This window comes from Pongo pygmaeus, chromosome 1 (genome assembly GCF_028885625.2).
Source record: "Pongo pygmaeus isolate AG05252 chromosome 1, NHGRI_mPonPyg2-v2.0_pri, whole genome shotgun sequence".
Classification (NCBI taxonomy): Eukaryota; Metazoa; Chordata; class Mammalia; order Primates; family Hominidae; genus Pongo; species Pongo pygmaeus.
This window is the reverse complement of record NC_072373.2, coordinates 98,443,338-98,464,458: the sequence shown is the minus strand read 5'-3', so window position 1 is coordinate 98,464,458 and position 21,121 is coordinate 98,443,338. Positions and strand designations below refer to the sequence as shown.

At 44.8% G+C, this 21,121-nt stretch overlaps 2 protein-coding genes across 2 annotated transcripts in view; one reads left to right on the top strand and one right to left on the bottom strand.

Moving 5' to 3' along the window:
* Positions 1 to 2,340: 2,340 nt before the first annotated feature.
* Positions 2,341 to 14,287, bottom strand: S100A10 (S100 calcium binding protein A10). Its single transcript, XM_054479432.2, has 3 exons — positions 13,238 to 14,287; positions 5,527 to 5,679; positions 2,341 to 2,750 (listed from the first exon to the last, which is right to left on the bottom strand). The coding sequence occupies exons 2-3, from the start codon at positions 5,656 to 5,658 to the stop codon at positions 2,589 to 2,591; spliced, it is 294 nt and encodes a 97-aa protein (XP_054335407.1). The 5' UTR covers positions 5,659 to 5,679; positions 13,238 to 14,287; the 3' UTR covers positions 2,341 to 2,588.
* The window catches only part of LOC129032301 (neuroblastoma breakpoint family member 3-like), a 40,147-nt gene continuing 25,516 nt past the window's right edge, over positions 6,491 to 21,121 (top strand). Inside the window, 3 exon segments of the mRNA XM_063650835.1 lie at positions 6,491 to 12,913; positions 18,188 to 18,305; positions 19,669 to 19,714. The gene's annotated coding sequence lies outside the window, so the exon portion shown is untranslated.

Sequence of the window (21,121 nt, the reverse complement as noted above, 5' to 3'; positions counted from 1 at the left end):
GGCACAAAGAGCCATGTAGGATTTCAAGCCATAAATACCATTTTTATTTTCCTCATACAGCTCCCTACTAAATGAGCAATAAGGCCAAAGCGAGGAAGGTGTCATAACCCTTTCCCTCAATACACATACACGTCCATCCCAAATACAGTGACTCAGATCATTTCCTGGTACTGGGCACCTTTCTGAATGAGAGTTTGGGGTAATCTGCTGGGAATAACACATTGCTTCAGAATTTTTCTGAATCTACATACCCACTGTGAAGATGAGTTGATGCTTCCTTTCTCCTACCCTGAGAGCCTCCCTCCTCCTGGGATAGTTGTGTTTGTTTTCAGGTAAAAGAGACTTAGAGTGTGAAAGTTTGCTATGGATTTCAGGACATGTGAGCGCATAGTATCTCCCTTTTATAATTTTCCCTGTCATTTGTGAGTTGACCACTAATCCTCCTAATACCCAGTAAACACAGTTGCCCAGGAGGCAGGTAAACCAAAGGGGTGAATCTGGACTGACACAAATTCTCATGGATTGCCTTACTGTGATGGGCCAGTTTTTTTTTTTTTTTTCTTGTCTCTGTATCTATTACAGACGTTATCTTCCAGAGCCTCCTTTCCTTGGAGCCACAATTTCTTTAACTGCCAGGTTGAAAGACTTCACATAGGATTAGGAATTGTCACTGTGGTAGAATCAGCTGCTAGTGTGCAAAGGTTGGAAAACGTTAGAGCTTTATTTCCCAGAGTCCCTTGCGGTTAGGAATTTGTTGTGGTTGAGGCTCTGCCAGTCAGATGCACCTCATTGAGACTTGGCTATGAGAGCCCAGCCATATGTGGAGAGGGAGGGTGATGGGAATGTGCGTTTGCTTGTGCAGACTGTGCCATGGTCCTGGAGCAGCCAGCTGTGGCTATGGCTCCTCATTCAGCAGGCAGCTTCCTGAGCCAGCAGCTCCTTGGCGGCCCAGTTCTGTAGCATGGGTTTGGAAGTCATTCCTGTTGTCAATCTAGAGTCACTTCCTTTAACTAATCAACTCCCCTCCTTCATTAATACTCCTGTAATAAATCCCTCTTTGTAAACTTGCTGATATAATGCATCAGCCGCAAAGCTATGGTTTGTTTTACGTTGTTCATTTGTTGACTGAGATAAAATAAAATGGTTGGAATGTTTTTCTTGACTTTGACTTTATTATGGATTTCTTTCTACCAAAGCCAGTTTTGAACTATCCTGTTCTCTTTTGCATGCTTTTCCTTGTGACTATCGATAACCTTATATTGCACTTTTTCCCAGAGTGAGATGGAAGTTTTTCCCAGAGTTATATTGATGTGTCCAATCATAAAAGTAAATATTCCAGGCCGGGCGCGGTGGCTCACGCCTGTAATCCCAGCACTTTGGAAGGCTGAGGCGGGCAGATCACAAGGCCAGGAGATCGAGACCATTCTGGCTAACACGGTGAGGCCCTGTCTCTACTAAAAATACAAAAAATTAGCCGGGCATGGTGGCAGGCACCTGTAGTTCCAGCTACTCGGGAAGCTGAGGCAGGAGAATGGTGTGAACCTGGGAAGGCGGAGTTTGCAGCGCATCACTGCACTCCAGCCTGGGTGACAGAGCAAGACTCTGTCTCAAAAAAATAAAAAAGTAAATATTCCATCTTTTTTGACCTATTTACTTGGAACAATGCTTTGTGCCAATTCATGGAATTCATATATCACCTCTCCATAAAAGCATAGGGTACTGTGTTATTAATAAGCATATAGCATGTGATGCACATATACCCTGAAGCTTCTAACAGGCACAAAAAAGGGCTAGGAGGAACATTTTGCATTGATTGTCTATCAAGACATCAGTACTGACACTTCATTTTCAACAAAAGTGCACTGCCCCGTGTGTAAGTCATGCCTACCATATTTCCTGACATCTGGGAGTTGACTTAATAGATGCTAATGTGATGTTATTACCAAGGTGTCAAGCTACACCCTCTCCTGATTGGTTCTTCTAGTTCTGCCTTAGGTTTGCTGACACTTTGCTATGAAAAATGGATTCAGACATTGCAGGCATGCAAAGTTCTGGGTAGAAAAACACTGATTTAACTGGGCAAAACTGTGCCCAGTAATTATAAACTTACAATCTATTCCTGTAGAGCCTTCTCCCAATCCTTCAAGTTTGAGTCCTTCATATAGACACAGCTACAAGGGCAGAACAATTAGAGAAGTCAGACTCCAAGCCGGAATGAAGAGTGTTTTCTCATTTTGCCAGCTCTGTGAGAAAAGCTCTGCTGTGTGCTAGCTGCCCAAGGGCAAGCTGCCTCTTGGGGAACAAGCATTTCTGAGGGAACAACAAACATTCTGTCTCAAATTTGGAACTAAAAAAGAACTTTATTCATTGAGGGCAAGGGGATGCAAACAATACAAAAATCAAAAGCTTATCTGGTATTTAACTTTTCTTTCTCTGCTTGTTAAATGAGAGTTAGATTTTATTTTTACATTTGCTAAGGGTCCTGATCTGCTCATGAAATCCTTCTATGGGGGAAGCTGTGGGGCAGATTCCTTAAGCGACCCTTTGGGACAACTCTTATCAGGGAGGAGGGAATTGCTCAATTCTGCCTACTTCTTTCCCTTCTGCTTCATGTGTACTACAAAATAGTCATTGCATGCAATGGTGAGGCCCGCAATTAGGGAAAAGAAGCTCTGGAAGCCCACTTTGCCATCTCTGCACTGGTCCAAGTCCTTCATTATTTTGTCCACAGCCAGAGGGTCTTTTTGATTCTGGAAAAACAAACAAACAAACAAACAAAAAAAACAAAGGCAAGAAATATCAGTCAAAGGTTGCAATGATGAGCTTATTTGATTCGTACTGCTGAGAATTGTGTCTATATCTCCCAATTACTTGAGCTCTTGTTTTAAGTCATAAGCAACCTTTGGAGTTCATCTAAATGTATTTTTTTTTTTTTTGCCTTGAGGGAGCATTTCAGTAATTTCATATTTAGATTCTGCCTAAGAACCACCCTAAGCTCCTTATTTTATGGTTTAAACTTACATTCTCTTATTAAAATTTTATTTCTAATGGCATGGTCAAATCCCTTACAAAGGAAACTCCTTATGAAAAGATATTTATGATTTAGGGAGTAAGTTTTGGATCACTGTCCTATGGATTTTAAAGAGGTGTTAATAATGCCATGGGTTGTTTTAGATTTGGAGAAGGCAGCTCTCATTCTTCTTGGCGCAGCTGAGGCCAAGCTAGTGTGGCCTCATATCATATTAACCACGTGATGCTGAGTGAACCACACAGCTTAGTGGGCCTTTGTGTATCAACGATGAATTGAGGAGGTTGCACTATAATGTTTCTAGAATCCTTCCATTCTTTGAGTTGGTAAGTCTATGCCATCCTATACTCTTCGCTGGATGTTGTATATTGGACCAGTTTCAAAAGGAGTATGTGGGATGGAGTCTTAAACTCCCCATGACTCTCAGTGCCTGGTAAGAATGTATGGAACAGAGACGGGCAGGCAAGATCCCCTTTGCTTTTATCTTGCTTACATGGTGATTGGCTTCAGCACTCCTTTTTGTAGTGATGCTGGTCAGAAGCGGTAAGGTGTGGTTTTTCCTGTAGGGTCCATGCCGTCAACCAGAGAGAGAAATATGGCCTATTTGAGGTTGTTAAAGGGCTCAGGTAAACTATTTATGAATTCTGATGACTATATTCATGAGTATACGCAGTGTTTCAAGTGTGCTAGATGTTTCTAAATTGCACTTAGAAATTCCTAAAAGTATAGCAGCAGCATTTCCCACATGAGCACTGCAAACTCCTACTCTAGCTAAACCTGCTCTATGCAGCTCTTGGTGGGTTTCAGCTAATTCTGGCCTCACCCTCAGCTTCCTGGCTGTGGTCAGAATGAGTGAAATCTGGATGACATAAGGGGTTTACTTTAGAAACAAAATGCGCTGTTAATGCAGTGAGTGTAGGTGTTTCCGGAATTATGACTCTGTGCCTGAATAAATTACCCTGCCATGTTTAGTGCTCCACACTACATATACCCTTTATGTGCCTCATGCCACAAAACCTTTAGGAAGAAAGGGTCTGTGTCTCATGCGATACTCACTCTGGCTCTTAACAACACTCTTAACAAGTGTTTAGTGTACTGAGAATGCCTTTGCCCATAGGACAGGCAGGCTTACAATGAGCACATTTTGTCCTTGCGTCTTAATGCTTGTCTTGAATGATCGTAGAAAGTGAAAGTGACCTTGCAGATAATTATATCCAGCCCTCTCTAATTTTACAGGGGAGGAAACTGAAGACTAGAGAGCTGAAGCAACCTGCCCATTGTTAGTTAAGGCAGAGCCAGATCTTCTAACTCCTGGTCTGGGCCTATATCACAGGACTCTACAAAAGCAGAGGACCTGCATATTCTAACTCATTCTGGGATAGCATTAGGTAATAACTGCAGCTCTGAGAGAGTAGTTAGGCTATTTATATCTGTTTATTTAACTGATATTGATCACATACGAATTATAGTATACTAAAAAGCCTCATGTTTCTTGATTGCAGGAGTCAGGGGCTTGACTAATGTGCTATTTACCAGGCAGATGACAAGAGGCAGGACCCAACGTTTTACCATATCTCCTCTCGCCCTTTAGAGGTTAATGCATTATTCAACACCAAGCACAGAAACAATCTTTTCAGGTGACTACAATTGTGGTAGGGAAAGAAGGGCTTGCATTTCAGTCTACTATTTTGTCATGCAATGTTTCACCTTCGGTTGAATTCAACAGCCACCTCTCAAGAACCTGGAATATAAAAGGACAACTGTGCCTTGTGGCCCCATGTCCTGAGTGATGTATCTGAGCTGATGGCAGAGTCCTCTTCTAGGTCTTCATGCATCTCTCAGTCTGTCAAAGGTGAGACATAAACTCAAACTGCTCCTGTGTTGTCAGAGCATTATTATGTGAAAAGCAGTTATTTCTGGAGTGGCTTTTATTCAGTAGATGACTGACACTGCTCCTTGTAGTATTAGAAAAAGAAAAAACAATCTCTTTATCTGAAGAGATTTAAGAAGGGAGATTCGAGTTGCTCAAAATGGAATGTGACCAGGATGTGGCATCTCCACCACCAGGTTTTTGGACCTGAAGGTAGCCATTTTCTGGTTGACTACTCTTTTGTGAAAAGCTTTGTTTCTCCCAACTCTGTCCCCAACATCGTCACAACAGACACAGATAACCAGATGGAATTTTCCAACAAACAGCTCATATTGTGGTTATTTGTATGCAGTCTTATTTCACCTGCAGACTGTAAGCTCCTTGAAGGTTGGGGCTGTGTCTTCATTACTTTCTGTTTCCTCAACATTATCTTACAAATAGCAGGTACTCAATACTATTTAATAAATGAATGAATGAGGTGATTCATTCATTCCTTCAGGTGACTACATTCATTCATTCACTAGTGGTGACCTCCACAGGGAAGGGATGGAAACAAGAAGGAAAAGAAACCAAGGCCTAGAAGCATTGACTTTTATGTCTGGTTCTTTGTAAGCCTTTCAACACTTACTTCCAAAAATCCAGGGAACTCCTTTTCCATGAGTACTCTCAGGTCCTCCTTTGTTAAGTAGCCTTTATCCCCAGCGAATTTGTGAAATGTAAACATCATGGTTTCCATGGCGTGTTCCATTTGAGATGGCATTTTGGTGTGGTCTGTTGAAGCCTATTAAAGGATGTAAAGTAACAGGGTCTACATTAACTTTTTTTGGCAGACTTTATGCAGGAATTAATTTTGTTTAAATTGAAAGATAAAATTGTATGTATTTAACGTGTACAACATGATGTTTTCAGGTATATATACATTGTGGGATGACTGAATCTAGCTAATTAACATATGCATTACCTCATATAGTTAGCACTTTTGTGGTGAGAACACTTAGCCACTCTTAACTATTTGGCAAGAATACAATACATTGTAATTAACTATAGTCACACTGTTGTACAGTAGATCTCTTAGACTTATTCCTCCTAACTGAAACTTTGTATCTTTTGACCAACATCTCCTGAACATCACTCCAGTGCAATCGCCCCAGCCCATTCTATTCTTTAGTTCTATGAAATTCAGTGTTTAAGATTCCACATGAGTGAGATCATCTGGTAATTGTCTTTCTGTGCTTGGCTTATTTCACTAAGCGTAATGTCCTCCAGGTTCATCTATGTGGGTTTACATTAACTTTTAAGCCATATGTATTGCCAGCCTTTTTAGGATAACTGGAAGGATGGAGATTAGATCATCCATCTGATCTTCTCCAGCTTTAAAAATTCAGTGAATGAATCTAAGAACCAGTCCACCCCAGTTTGGGTCTCTTGTTGGTAGAAATAGACACCTCAGACACTGGTGCTGTAAATAAAGGGGTTTAGCTAACTCCAGCTAATTTGCATGAATAACCTAATGAAGAATAGAAACTCTAATCATTTAGAAAAGCAAGATCAGTGTTCCCCCCCACTTTTTTTTTTTTTTTTTTTTTGAGATGGAGTTTCGCTCTTGTTGCCCAGGCTAGAGTGCAGTGGTGCGATCTTGGCTCACTGCAACCTCCGCCTCCCAGGTTCAAGCGATTCTCCTGCCTCAGCCTTCCGGGTAGCTGGGATTACAGGCGTCTGCCACCATGTCCGGCTAATTTTTTGTATTTTTAGTAGAGACGGGGTTTTGCCATGTTGAGCAGGCTGGTCTCAAACTCCTGACCTCAGGTGATCCACCCACCTCGGCCTCCCAAAGTGCTGGGATTACAGGCCACTGCGCCCGGCCCAGTGTTCCTCTTTTTAACTGACAAAGCACCTACTGAAAGAACAGATAGTTCATAATTTCTCTTGGCACTAGTAAATGGGATTCTTAGATATGGCTGATACTAACAATCCACACTGTCAAGTCTGGTGAATATGAAAACTTCACCCTTCTAAGCTTAACGTGGTAACTTGGTTCAGTGTGATTCTAGAGTTTAGAAATCTGCTTACAAATGAATTTATCTGCTGGGTATATATGTATTCTTTTTTTTTTTTTTTTTTTTTGAGACGGAGTCTCGCTTTGTCGCCCAGGCTGGAGTGCAGTGGCGCCATCTCGGCTCGCTGCAAGCTCTGCTTCCTGGGTTCACGCCATTCTCCTGCCTCAGCCTCCCGAGTAGCTGGGACTACAGGTGCCCGCCACTGCGCCCGACTAATTTTTTTGCATTTTTAGTAGAGACGGGGTTTCACCGTGGTCTCGATCTCCTGACCTCTTGATCCGCCCACCTCGGCCTCCCAAAGTGCTGGGATTACAGGCGTGAGCCACTGTGCCCGGCCTATATGTATTTATTCTTTACTAAAGTTCTGAACTTGTTATTTATTGCAATAAAGACAGTTGCATCTCTGGCAGTAAAATGCAGTTGCTCTACCTAAATAGAAAACTACTCAAAGTCCATTGTCTAGTTCACTTGAGAAGCAACAAGTAATACTATAACCTAACTCATTTGAGGGCCTCCTATGTTGTTAGTGACATTAGACAGATAAGCTGCTCTCACAGTCTGGGGTACAGTGGGAGAGCAAGAGCTTTCATCATGAAGCGTTTATAAGAAAGGAAAGGAAACATGTCAAATCATTACATTTGGGTATAATGAACTAGGGGTATTATGTCTCATCAAGACCCAGTACGTGGTACTTAATAGAACCTCAGTGAATTTTGGCTTAATTGGAAGGAATCATTTGGCGAGAACAGATAAGCTTTGGCTAATATCACCTAAAATCACTACTGGATAGGAAACAGGTGAACGTGAATGGAAACTGTAATATAGCACTGAAAAATAAAAATAAATAATCACAAGAGTAGGCTTTGAGCTTAGATTGAAGGGCTGGCAAATTCCTCTGCTGAAGAGCTCTAACAGGAACCTGAGACATGCTTTGGTCTGGTTCCTATCTCTGAGAGATGCCTGTTCAACACTGATTCTCAAATGCTATCTTTTACAGAGGAGAAGGTGGAGTTGGTAAACATGAGGACTGAGCAATTAACACTTAAGAATTGTAAATTCTACCCCTTCATCTCCAGAAAAGTATGGGAACCAGCAGGCCAAAGAATGCTATAAATCAGAATCTGCCATGAGTCATCTGAAAGGCAGTTAGTTATCTTGGAGAGAGCTGCAAATTAATGCTTCAAGGTCTGCTGTGAGATGAATTCCAGGGGAACCACACCCTTTTCCTTCTCTTCTGACACAGCTCAGATCTGGCTCATCCCCCATCCCTCATATGGGTTTCAGATGGCAGTGGGCTTACAGACAGTCTGCCTTGCCTGGACTGGTACTCCAAGTCCAGCAATTTAAGAGAACTGAACTGGGAGAGTCACCTCTGGGAGAAGGACGTGGGATCCCACCCCAGTTCTTAAATAACTCAGGAAAGGAGTCAGACACCACAGAGGTTTAAAAATACCTGTGCTCAAGTTCAGAGCAGCAGAACACTTCAGGATCAATTCCCAAAGATCCCAGAAATTGGAACTGGGTGGGGTACCTAGTTTACTTTTTTCAGATGACAGGGCAGAAGGAAAGTGCAGAATTAAGAAAGGGAATGCAGCAGGGTAAGGACCTCTAAATTTTAAAAAGGCTAATTTAGGAGCTTCTAAGAAATACAAGTTGTCAGCTGAGGAAATCCTGGCCACCCTTGAGTATCTTCTTCAAGAGAGCAAGGTGAGGCTACCTCACACTGTGTGAGTGCTTAGGTCTGAAGTCACTCAGTCCCATGCCTCTCTTGCCCACAGCCATTACGAAGTGATGGAGCTTCCCTCTCTGAAGTTACATCCTTCTCCCACTGGGTCTTCCCCTCCCCTCCTCCCCCAGCGATTTTATTCAGTGGATGGATTGTGAATATTGCAGCCAGCTGACTCCCTATGTGTCCAGTAGGCCTTCTGCAATAAGGATGCAGAGGAGGGAGTAGCCAGGAGGTGAAAATAGCATTGAAAATCAGTGGAGAAGCCCTTGTCTCCTCAGTAACCAGTGCCCCAAAGGGCACTGACCAGGGCCACAGCAAGGAACTCTGTTTTGAAGAAGGAGTTGCACACTGGCTTTAAAATAAGACAAAGGAAAGGGGGAAATGTTGTGATTAAAACTCTGTTCTCTTGGCTAGAGAATGAATCATGTAACTCTTGTCTGAGTGCAGCCAACGGTTGCCCAACTGAGTCAGCCCTGCCTGGCCCTCCGTTCTTGGGTGGGGCTTGCCTGGGCAGGGCTGTCTGCAGCACTGACTGTTAGCTGCCAAAACTGAAGTTCTTCAGGGACTTCAACCTGGCATTTCCACCCTCACCTAGCCACTCTGCAAGCTCTATTCGTGGGCAGATGTGGGCTTCCTGCATCCTGGTTAGACACACTTTGACAGGAGGGCCTTGGGGCTGGGGCTGAGGGGCAGCAGTGTCCTCTCTATCCCCAATAACGTACTCTTGCACCTGAAATATTCAATTCCATTTAATTGTTTACTTGTCTGCCTGAGATTTAAGCTTCTCTTGATCCAGAACTACAAATTATTCTGCTTTTATTCATGGAGCACTATATAACTGTTATGTGCATAAATGAACCACACAATCCCCTGGGCAGTAGTTGAGGTGCAGGTGTGATTACCCAGGACTAGGCTGAAAGCCTCGTAGCTCAGAGCTCAGGGGGACAATGTGAGAGCTGGGAAGGGCCAGGAAAGGGGCCCCAAAAGTGTTTAACTATGAACGGAACAGTAGAGTACACAGGAGTGCACATTCCATACGCAAAGGAAAAATATGTGTCCTGCTAAACAGGTCTAGTCAGAATGACATGACTGTGCTCCTTCTCTTCTAACACTTGCTGTTTTCTCATGTTTCATTCATCCCATCTTCTACTTTTTGCTTTTCTAGTGCTGCTATCTCACTGCTGAGCTCCACAGGATACAACAGCCTTGCTGTCCACTCACCTTTTATTGAATTATTCTATTCTGATGCCTATACATGCCCTCTACATGTTTGTCTGAGCAACAGGTCTTAAGAACGGAGGCTGAGACATCTTTCTCTGCATAGTTTTCTCTACGGAAAGCAATTCTGGACTCCACAAATTTAGTTACCATAGGAGGAATTCAATTTTCCATTTTTGGTTCTCCCTCCCTGAGCACCTACTTTGAATGTCCCAGACATGGTGTTAGGCATGAGGGTGTTCACACACACATACACACATGCACACACACACAAAGCTCTCCACGGTGCTTGCCTTTGAGGAGTTCACCAGCTAATGGAATACTATTAAAGCATTTGGCCTGAATTCTAGTTATTTGTGTTTCTGTTTCTTTCCTCACTAGGTTGCAGGTTTTTTGAGCAGGGTCCCAATAGCCAGTGCCCCAGCCCTCATAGAACCTGCTTGATGAATTGTTAAGAAATTGATAATGATGTATTTTGGTTGTCCTGGGAGTAGCAGGCAAGCAGAAGTCCTCCTCAGAAAAGTGTCTGCTCCTGAACAATCTCAAATGTTTGCTTTGGACCTATGCCCAGATCCCGGCTGCAGTTTCAAAGAGGACACTTCTGAAGAGTGAGTCGGACTTGCTTTGCTCCTCTGTATCTTGTCCATACCCTAGTTTTCTTACAGCCCACCCAGAAAATAAACGGCAGGACGTCAGTAAAAACAAACATCTGTTATTTAAAATATGTTTGAGGTTTCCTTCCTTTTGCTTTAGAAATTTTGGAGTTTTTAAAATTGAACCCAGAAGGCATTCTTGAGTTTGATCTCTGAAGGGAATTCAGAAAAAATGAGTTGAAGCAATGGATCTGGATCCAGACTGTCTCTCTCACCTCTCACCAAATAAAAGTTGCCCACTAAAGAACTGGGCAGCAAAGGAACGTTTCAGATGCAATTCAGTAGGAAGAAAGAACTTGGAAGAAACCTCCTTCAATCTAACCAACTACATCAATTTTTCCTTAAAGAATGCTTAGGCATCAGCTAATCAGCCAACATAGCTATTGTCACAACTCTTTTTAGTTAAATCCTTTGGTAGGATGGGTGGTACTTATTTAGTAAAGGGATAGAAAGTGCGGAAAATTGTTTAAATGAAGTACATTCTTTTTTTTGCTTTTGATGTGGATTCCTAAATTTGTTGAGTCCCCAGAAAAATGAGAAACTTAAGATGTTAAAATTTTAGTCTAGCTTTCTCAGCACTTTGAGTGCTAATTTATACATTATAACCCTGAAAGAATTCCACTGTTTCTCTCAACTTTATGCTTTAAAAGACTGGACTGTGTCCAAGGGTATACCAAGTGGGTTGTGCTCTACAAAAGTCACATTTTTTGAACTGTCAGTAGAAAGCAGGGAGGCACACAGTCTCAGCTCCACTCAGCTCAGGCCTGACCTCACTGGAGTGGCTGCTTAGGAGGCTGGCCAGAGGCCAGCACACGGGAGGAAAGGGGCCTATATGATGTGTCGGAGAAAAGCTAGGAAGAGCATCACCTAGAAAGCAGGGTGAGATCCAAAAATTGCTTCATGCCTAGTAGACCAAAAAAATTGGAAGAACCTAGATAAGAAACTCCAAATGGTGGATCAAGGGCTACAGTGAAGAAACTACCCTCTGGCTGTGAAGGAACAAATATACCATTTGGAAGGGATGATTAAACAGAAACTGGATAGGAATCTGTGGGGGCAGGGCCGATGAAGAAACTTCCAATAAGTTATATGAACTCATTCCCACTCCAACCCCTGGCATTATCTTTTGCAATCTGCTGAAACATGTTGGAGGCAAAGATCACCGACTGGGTGTTTCCATGAGCCTGGCCTCACCTAAAACGCATAACATAAAACTTCACTCCTGGAGACTGAAACTCAAGCTTCTGGGGAAAAATATCCGCAACAACTGCAAACCTCTTAATGGGAAAAGCTACCTCCCAAGTAAGGCTGAGGCAGGCTGCCAGGCGCATACTGGCCGATAACGAAAAGCGGTCTCGCCAAGGCCCTTACAGATCTAATTACTGCCCTCACCGGCAGTTCAGTCGAGAAACCTCTCCTGCAGACTGGCGGCCAGACCAGGTGTGACTCACTTCCTCTTGGAAAATGCCTTCTGAGATGGCACAGTTCTCTTTTCCTTCAGGGAGTGTTCTGTCCAAACCATCCACCGAGAGTATCTGCAACCAGCCACACCCACATGGTCTCACAGCTGAGTCACAGGCCTCAGACCACTAGGAGAATCCTGGAGCCCTTTGTGCTAACCACACCCTGCAGAAGCTCCCGCAAAGACGGAACTGGGTGGGGGCAGAAAACGGGGTGGGCTTAATGCATCCCAGAATCTGGCTTAGGGCTCCCCTGTGCTGGCCTGGCTTGGAGCGCTCTGCATTCCACCCCCAGCCAACAAGGAAGAGCTCCTTGTTTCACTTAGGCAGAGCTGGACTGAGGCTGGACAGGGCAGCAGTGTCCACGGCTAGGGGCAGCGCCATTCCTTCGGCCAAAGCACAGGTGGTGAACCAAGTACCAATGGCACGTCTGTCTGTCTCACTGCACCAGGCCAAATTAATCTATGATTGGAAGATCCTTCATCAAAACTGCTCTTCCTCCATCTCTTTCTGGTTCCACTTATTAAGACAGCAAGGGAACCCTTTCAGTAGAGAAACCACGTCACACAGGGCCCTCTCCCACAAACCCCAGCCAAACTGCTTTAGAAAGAAAACAAGTGGACCTCCCTCCCTCAGCAGGAAGACCCTTCCCGTCGAGCAGACAACAGGAAGCCCCAACCAGAAACGCCTGTTTGGCCGACTGACTAAGGGTTACGGAAGGGACGCCCCCAGCTGCCTACTCGTCCTACCCGCGCCTACTTGGGCGGTACAGCCGGGAGGAGGCTACGAACATGCAGACCCGGCCTGCGAGCGGAACCCACCAAGAAACACGCCAGCCAGGGCAGGGGCGTGCAGGAGGGATTTGGTAACCCGAGAGACGAGTGGGAAAGCAGGAAAGGTGGGAGTAAAGCAACGCAAACATAAAGGGAGGAGGGAAGAGGTTCAGGGGCACCAACACCACGGTCCCCTCCTAAAGAACAAGTGCCCCCTCCTCCGCTCCGCGTGGGTCTGGGGGCGGCCGCGCCCGGGCCGGGGAGGGGCGCTGCTGGCCTCATTTGGGTGTGGCCCGGAGCACCGAGCAGCGGATTCCCTACCAGCCGCTCCCCGCCCAGCCCCGCGGTGCCCCGGACGCCCCGCGAAGCCGGGTGCAGGGGTTTCCCCGGGCAGCAGGTCCGGGCCTGGGGACTACCCAGGAGGGGCGTGTGGGCCGGGCGGAGCTCACCTTGACCGAGGCGCGGCGGACGCTGGGCGAGCTGGGCGAGCTGGAAGCGGGGCGGAGAGGCGAGCGCGGCGAGCTGTGCGCCTTCCTTAGTACGTGCGGCTGGTGGGTAGAGGGAGGCGGCGCGGGAGCGGGAGGAGCCTGGCGGGCGCTCGACAGGGCGCTCCCCAGCCCTGTCTCCTCCCCCTCTTCCTGCCCTCGACTCCCCCGACCCGGGGCGCGCGGCCCACGCCCTGCCCTGGCTCCCGGACCCGCCTCACTGAGGCCTCGCCCGCCCCAGACAGAGCGTTCTTGTAAACTTCTCTTCAGTAGGAACGGTCCTGCTCTCGAATATTTCAGGGCATCCCCACCCTGGGCCTGCCCTTCCTCTCGGGTTTGGTTTTAGAAAGTGTAGAAATCAAAGAACCCAGCCGTCCTGCGGGTGGGGCACGCTGGCGCAGAACCAGAGGTAACCGGCTCTGCGGGCACCTACGGGTCTAGGAATTACTTGCAGGATGACCCTGCAGGGAGTGGCACGTGGAGTCCTATCGACCTCAGAGGCACTATCAGATTAGCCCTAGGAGGTCTGTCCGGGGGTCTCGGCGGCCTGCGCCAGTGGAGGGGCGGCACCTCCCCAGAAGCCGGGCTCCCAGCCCTACCGGCCCGCGAAGTGCCGCAGGGAGGGTGCGGTTTGGCTTGTCAGCACCCAGGGGCGTCACAAACCCTTTGTTGAACAGGGGATTTACCCCTCTTTGTGTGGCGTCACTTGATCAATAGTTCAGTTTCAGTGTGGCTAATAGTGTTAAAAACTGGCCGGGCGCGGTAGCTTACGCCTGTAATCCCAACACTTTGGGAGGCCGAGGCGGGCGGATCACCTTAGGTCAGGAGTTCAAGACCAGCTTAGCCAACATGGTGAAACCTTGTCTCTACTGATACAAAAATTAGCCGGGAGTGGTGGTGCGCGCCTGTAATCCCAGGAGACTGAGGCATGAGAATCGCTTGAACCCCGGAGACAGAGGTTGCAGTGAGCCGAGATCGCACCACTGCACTCCAGCCTGGGTGACAGTGAGACTCTGTCTCAAAAAAAAAAAAAAAAAAAAGAAAAGAAAAAGGTTAAAAACTAAGTTTCCAAGGCATTATGCTGTGGTCCTTAAAAAGTCCTTTGGAAGAATTTTCTGGAATAAATTTAGAGAAAAGCTAAGTGTTTCCTAGGGGATGCTTACCAACTCCTCGCCCCTCCCCCCCGCCCCCTTTTATTTTAATTGTGTCTTAGGGTTAAATACAAACTACTAGCAGCTGTGGGTGGAAAAGAGCCCAATCCCAAACTCTGGGGTTTTCCTTTGTTCCCAAGGGAGGCCTTGGGAGGAATGAATGATCCCAAAGGAATGAGCAGACTTGGGGAATCCTCCAAGTGCCACCTCTGACTAATATTGGCGGTTGCCAGGAAAACCCAACTTGGATTTCAGCTATTACTTTCCCTGCAACCCTGGTGCTGACTATTCAAGGGGACAGCTCTTCAAGATCTTCCTGTATACAGTACTTCCCAGTCCCCAGGTCACAGTCACCAGTGGAGGAAATCTCGGATCCCTTTTGTTGCAGGGATTGCAATGCGACTTGGTTTAGAATGGGAATGCCTGGGTTTGCGTACCCCCACTCATCTGATTTCTTTATCTGGTCCACAGACCTTAGGGGTGCTTTAGTGTATGTGGTAGGCCTGGGAATTCAGGGATTAGAGAATCAGTCTCTTCCTCTGAAGAGTTCCAAGTACTGGGCGTTAGATAAGCAAACAATTAAAATCCAGTGTGCTTAGTGAATGGTAGAGGATACTATTGGATACTAGGAGAACACTGAGGAGGGGCTTCCAAGTCCTCTTGGAGTGGTCACAGAATAATTTCTGCAGGAAGCAACATTGGGTAGAAATTTAAAAACAACAGTAACACTTATTGTAACTTTTTAATCTGTACAAAGATTCCATTCTTAGAAGGCTTGGAAAATATATCAATGTATAAAAAATGATTTACAAATACATGAGCCGAAGATAAACATTTTCATATTTCTAGTCTTTTTATGTATATGTAACAAATATTTGCATAATTGTGATCATACTGATTATAAAATTAAGTACAGTCATTCACTGCATAACAATGTTTGAGCCAACGATGGATCACGTATTCAACACTGGTTCCATAAGATTATAATAGAGCTAAAAAAATTCCAGTTGCCTAGTGACCTTGTAGCTGTCTAGTGCAATACTTTACTCATGTGTTTGTGGTGATGCTGGTGTAAACAAACTACTGTGCTGCCAGTTGTATAAAAATACAGCACATACCAATTATGTGTAGTATGCAATACTTGATAATGGTAATAAATGACTATGTTACTGCATTATGTATTTACTACACTATACTTTTCATCATTATTTTAGAGTTTATTCCTTCTACTCATTAAAAAAACAGTAAAACTTAAAAAAAAAGTTTAAAAAACAGCCTCAGGCAGGTCTTTCAGGGGGTATTCCAGAAGAAGGCATTGTTATCATAGGAGATGTGTGTTTTTGCCCCGAAGACCTTTCAGTGGGACAAGATGTGGAAGTGAAAGACAGTGATATTGATGATCCTGACCCTGTGCAGGTCTAGGCTAATACGTGTGTTTGTGTCTTAGTTTGTGTGTGTGTGTGTGTGTGTGTGTGTGTCTGTCTTAGTTTTTAACAAAAAACTTAAAAAAATAAAAATTTTAAAAATAGAAAAAACTTACATAAGAAGGATATAAAGAAAGAAAATATTTTCCACAGCTGTATAATGTGTGCTTTAAGCTAAGTGTTATTACAAAAGAGTCAAACATTTAAAGAATTTACAAGTTAGGCTGGGTGCGGTGGCTCACACCTGTAATCCCAGCACTTTGGGAGGCCGAGGCGGGCGGATCACGAGGTCAACAGGTCAAGACCATCCTGGCCAACATGGTGAAACCCCTTATCTACGGAGAAAGAACTAGCCAGGCGTGGTGGCACGTGCCTGTAGTCCCAGCTACTTGGGAGGCTGAGGCAGGAGAATCGCTTGAACCCAGGAGGCGGACGTTGCAGTGAGCCGAGATTGCGCCAGTGCACTCCAGCCTGGAGACAGAGTGAGACTCCATCTCAAAAAAAAAAAAAAGAAAGAAAAAGAAAAGAAAAAGGAATTTCCAAGTTTATAACGTAAATTTACAGTAATCTAAGGTTAATTTATTATTATTATTTTGGTTTTTTGAGACAGGGACTCCCTCTGTCGCCCAGGCTGGAGCGTAGCAGTGTGATCTCTGTTCACTGCAACCTCCGCCTCCTGGGTTCAAGTGCTTCTTGTCCCTCAGCCACTTGAGTAGCTGGGATTACAGGCATGTCCCACAGCGCCTGGCTAATTTTTGTTTTTTTGGTAGAGATGGGTTTTCACCATGTTGGCCAGGCTGGTCTCGAACTCTTGGCCTCATGTGATTCACCCATCTTGGCCTCCCAAAGTGCTGGGATTATAGGCATTAGCCACTGCATCTGGCTAGGTTAATTTATTATTGATAAAAGAAAAACTGTTTTAAACATAGTGTAGCCTTAAGTGTACAGTGCTTCTAAAGTCTACAGTAATGTACAGTAATGTCCTAGGTCCTCACATTCACTCACTACTCACTGATTCACCCAGAGCAACTTCCAGTCCTGCAAGTTCCATTCATGGTTAAGTGTCCTATATGTATAGCATTTTAAATCTTTTATACCATATTTTTACTACACTTTTTCCATGTTTAGATACACAAATACTTACCATTGTGTTGCAGTTGCCTACAGTATGCTATTCAGGGTTGTAGCCTCGGAGCCCTCGACTGTACCATACAGCCTAGCTGTGTAGTAGACTATACTATCTAGGTTTGTTACAAGTACATTCTATGATGATTGCAGGATGAAATCATGTAAGGACACATTTCTCAGAATGTATCCTCATCATTAAGCGACACATGACTGTTTCTATTTTTGTCCCATACTCTTTTCTTTTGTTCTTACTTTTTCCTATGTTACTAAATATTTATCAGGATCATGTGTTTATTCATTTAAATCATTCTTTTCACCTTTTTATTTGACAAGTAACTGTTCAACTGTACTGTACTGTGGCTTCTCTTTTCTCTCTTCTCCAATCTTCCAGCAGAACTCTGAGGCCCTAGTGGGTGCATTTTCAGGAGGATGCTGCAGGGTTTCTAAAACATTGTGCTGAGTACTGGGAATACAGTGATGAAAATGGTCAGCACACCTTGCTCTTCCTGTCCTCATGTGGTTTCTTAATGATTCTGTGTACTAGCAGGTCCATAAAGCTTCAAGTATCAGCCATGCTTATAGTCTCTCTAGGAAAAGGGGCCCCAGGCAGTTCTTTCTCCGGGAAGTAGTTATACCTTTTCAACCACATGCATTCAGTGAAGCCAGCTCTGCTTCCCTAGAGAAAACTGATGGCACCAGGGACCAGTGCCTAAGCCCGAGCTGCCCAGCAAGGATAGTGTCTTAGCAGGAGGGTAGCCAACTGAATGGCCATTGGAGGAATGAGAGCAGAGGCCCCATCCATGTGGTCTCTGAAATGATGAGAAAGCAATGTTCAAATCTTCTACCATGGCTGAAGTAGGTTCCAATGTACAAAATGTTGGGAGCTGGAGAGATTGATCCACTAGTGAGGCAGTATTGGGAATTTTACCACTTCTCCATGTGGCACAGCCACAAAATCCTATTACCCTCAACTTTTTTGGGTTTGTGGCTGTGGCACAGAAGGTGGGCTATCTACCAGAAATGTGTGTTCCTCTTTTCATAGTGTAGAGTTTTGGCCGCTCAGCTAGGGATTGTATTTCTACCACCTCATGCCCCTAGGTAGGACTATGTGACTAGCCACCAACACAATGGGACTGGAAGTGATATGTGTCACTTGCAGGCCAAGGCAGTAAAGAGGTGACTTTTCCATATTCTTTCTCTCCACCTGCCAGGACTCCAAGGCTCTAAGGATGGAAGAGTCATAGTTGGAAAGAGCCTGGGTACCTGAATCACTGTATGGAGGAAAATCACTTGCTGAGCAGGAACATCCTCATTGGACTAGCTATGTGGGTGAGAAAGAACCTTGGAATTTGAGTGTTTATTTGCTACAGCATAACCTTAACAAAGTGCTGGTATTGAGTGCTAGTATTTTTGGCTGCACATTTGAAAGGATTAATTTGCATGTGTACTAATTACACTATTATACTGATGACACCTCAGCATAGTGTCATTGTTTGAGCAGAACTACTTACTGCCCTGGTCACTCTCTTAGATACTTATGAAGCAAAGTTCTCACAGGTCTTAGCAAATGCATAGTGTCATTGTTTCTTGATGTGTATCAGGCTGTGCCCTGTACCACATGGAAACCTGTGAAAACCCAGCTCAACATTCTCTCTGCCCAGACACCATGTCAACAGCATGAATCATAGTTGTATAAACTTTACCTACAAATTGCAATACCTTGGGAAGGAGTCTCAGCACTTCTTCCTGCCTCCTCAGTTGAGAATCACTGATTTACAGTGATCTGGTCAAGACTTTTTGCTGGCAATCCAAAAAGGAAGACAAACCAACCAACCCAGGTATGGCTGTATTAGTAGCCCCTAGATAGGGAAATCCTATAATTTGTTAAACATTTCCCATATTTTTTTGAACATTTAGGTTGTTTCTAATTTTTTACTGTCAAAGCTAAGTATATATCAAAGACTACTTTTGAATAAATATATTTGCCCACATGTTTGTTTCCTTATGATATGTTTCTATCAGGAGCTATCTTTTTTCATTTATTTATGTGGATTTTAAGGGACAAGTAGGAATAAGCCCCGTTCTGTGGGGGCAGACAGGAGGGAAAGGCATGTGCCTGATGGAGTTGTGGGGTAATATGTCTGTGCCAGGAACTGCCTGCTGTTCTGCATGAGGAGAGTGCAGCATCCTTTAGAGCCTTGGATGGGGATGAGTCTTGAGAGAAGGTGTCTTTCCTGGGGTGCCTGAGATATTCTGCTAAGGAGTTTCCTAAGGTAATAGGAGCCGCTGAAGAATGTGAAAAAGGGCATTATTAGCTGCATGGCTCTGGGCAATTCATTTCACCACTATGAACCTGGGTCTCCACCTATCTTCTGGGATGATGGAAAAGACTGAACCATCTAATGAACTTGAAGCCATCCAGCTCAGCAAGCAACAGGTTCTGGAAGGCAGATCCCTGCCTCCTCTGTGTGATCTCCCACTCTGTGGAGGGGCAGTGGTCAGGAAGCCAAACGGGGCTCTTCTGTTGTCCAGGGTTTCTAGTGTGTGTGATTCGTGAACGCCTTTCAGCAGACTTTTGTCTACGGGACTGGGAGGACTCCACCAAGGCTGTGCTTGCTGTGCTGACATATCTCTTGGAGCTGCAGAAGCTGAAGGAGTGTAGCTTTTTAATTTTTTTTTTTTTTAAACATAGGATAGCTGTTAGATTGGGGTTGAAAACCACCTGTCTTCTCCTACAGGTGAGCTGCAAATTCTAACAATTATCATCTACCAAATATTTACTGCATACCTACTAATTCCTGGCATGTTATGGGTCTTGGAGATACGTCAATGACTAAGACAAATTTCTGCACTCACAGGCCTTACATTATAGTGGGAAATGATGCAGGCAACCCCCAAAGTGGAGCTTAGCCCACTGGGTTCTTGGCTTTGCCTAGGAAATTCAAGGGCAAGCCAGAGGTAGAAGAAAACAGCTTTAGTGAAGAGGCAGTGTTATAGCTCCATGACTACTCCTACAGAGCAGGGCTACCCAGTAGGCACAGAACAGCAGCTCAGGGCAGTTTTGCAGTCATATTTATATAACCCACTTTTAATTGCATGCAGATTAAGGGGTGGTTTATGCAGAAATTTCTAGGGAAAGGGTAGTAGCTTTTGGGTCATTGGGTCATTGCCATGGAAAGGGGTGGTAACTGCCCAGGTATTGCCATGGCAATGGTAAATTGACATGGCACACTAATGGGCATGTCTGATTGAAAGCTGCTTTTGCCCAAGCCCTGTTTTAGCTAGTCCTCAATCTGATCTGGTGTCTGAGCTCCGCCTCTGGCGTCAAGTCCCACCTTCTACCTCAGGAAGGCAAATAAAATAGAAATAGACGGGAAAATGAAACTAATACAAAAATTTGCTAAGTTTATAATGAGTGCCATCATGGGAAATCAAGAGTCTGAGTGGGAGAATTGAAGGGACCCATTTTAGGTAGGAAATCAGGAAAGACTTCTCTGAGAAGGGGATACTTAAAGCCAGACTTAGAGGAGGAAGAGAAACTAGGATTGCAAATAAAGGAGGGGTGGGAGGAAGTGTCCCAAGGGGAGGAAAAAGCCATGAAAAGGCCCAGAGATGAGGAGAAGCTGGGTCTGTTAGAGGAATTGAAAAACCACTAGTGTGTCTGAAGCAAGGCAGGTATGACATGGGATGAGGCCGAGAGGGAGTACAGCTGAGCTACAGGGATCTGGTCAACACTTTTTTGTTGGTAATGGAAAAAATAAAACAGCTATGTAATATAGTGGTTATAAGTGTAGGCTCTGAAATTTCAGACAGGCTTGGGAGGAAATCACATTTTCTCTGCCCCTCATTAGCTGTGTGATCTTGGACATGTCCTTTTCCAGGGAGAAGACAACTTACTCTGCACCTTCAGTGAAGTGATCAGGCAGAACGGAATGCTAGCTTGTCTGAATCCCAGTGTTTGGCACTGGGGGAGAACTCTGTAAGACATGACCTGCCCATCATGGGCTGTGGTCTGCCAGAGTGATAGGGTGCATTTCTCCTTTCTTCATTAAAACTTGAGAGCAAGTGGTGTTCCAGGCAAACATTCGGATGCTGTGTCAAAGGGAAACAGTTACTGAAGCCACAGATACTCTTTGTTCATTGAT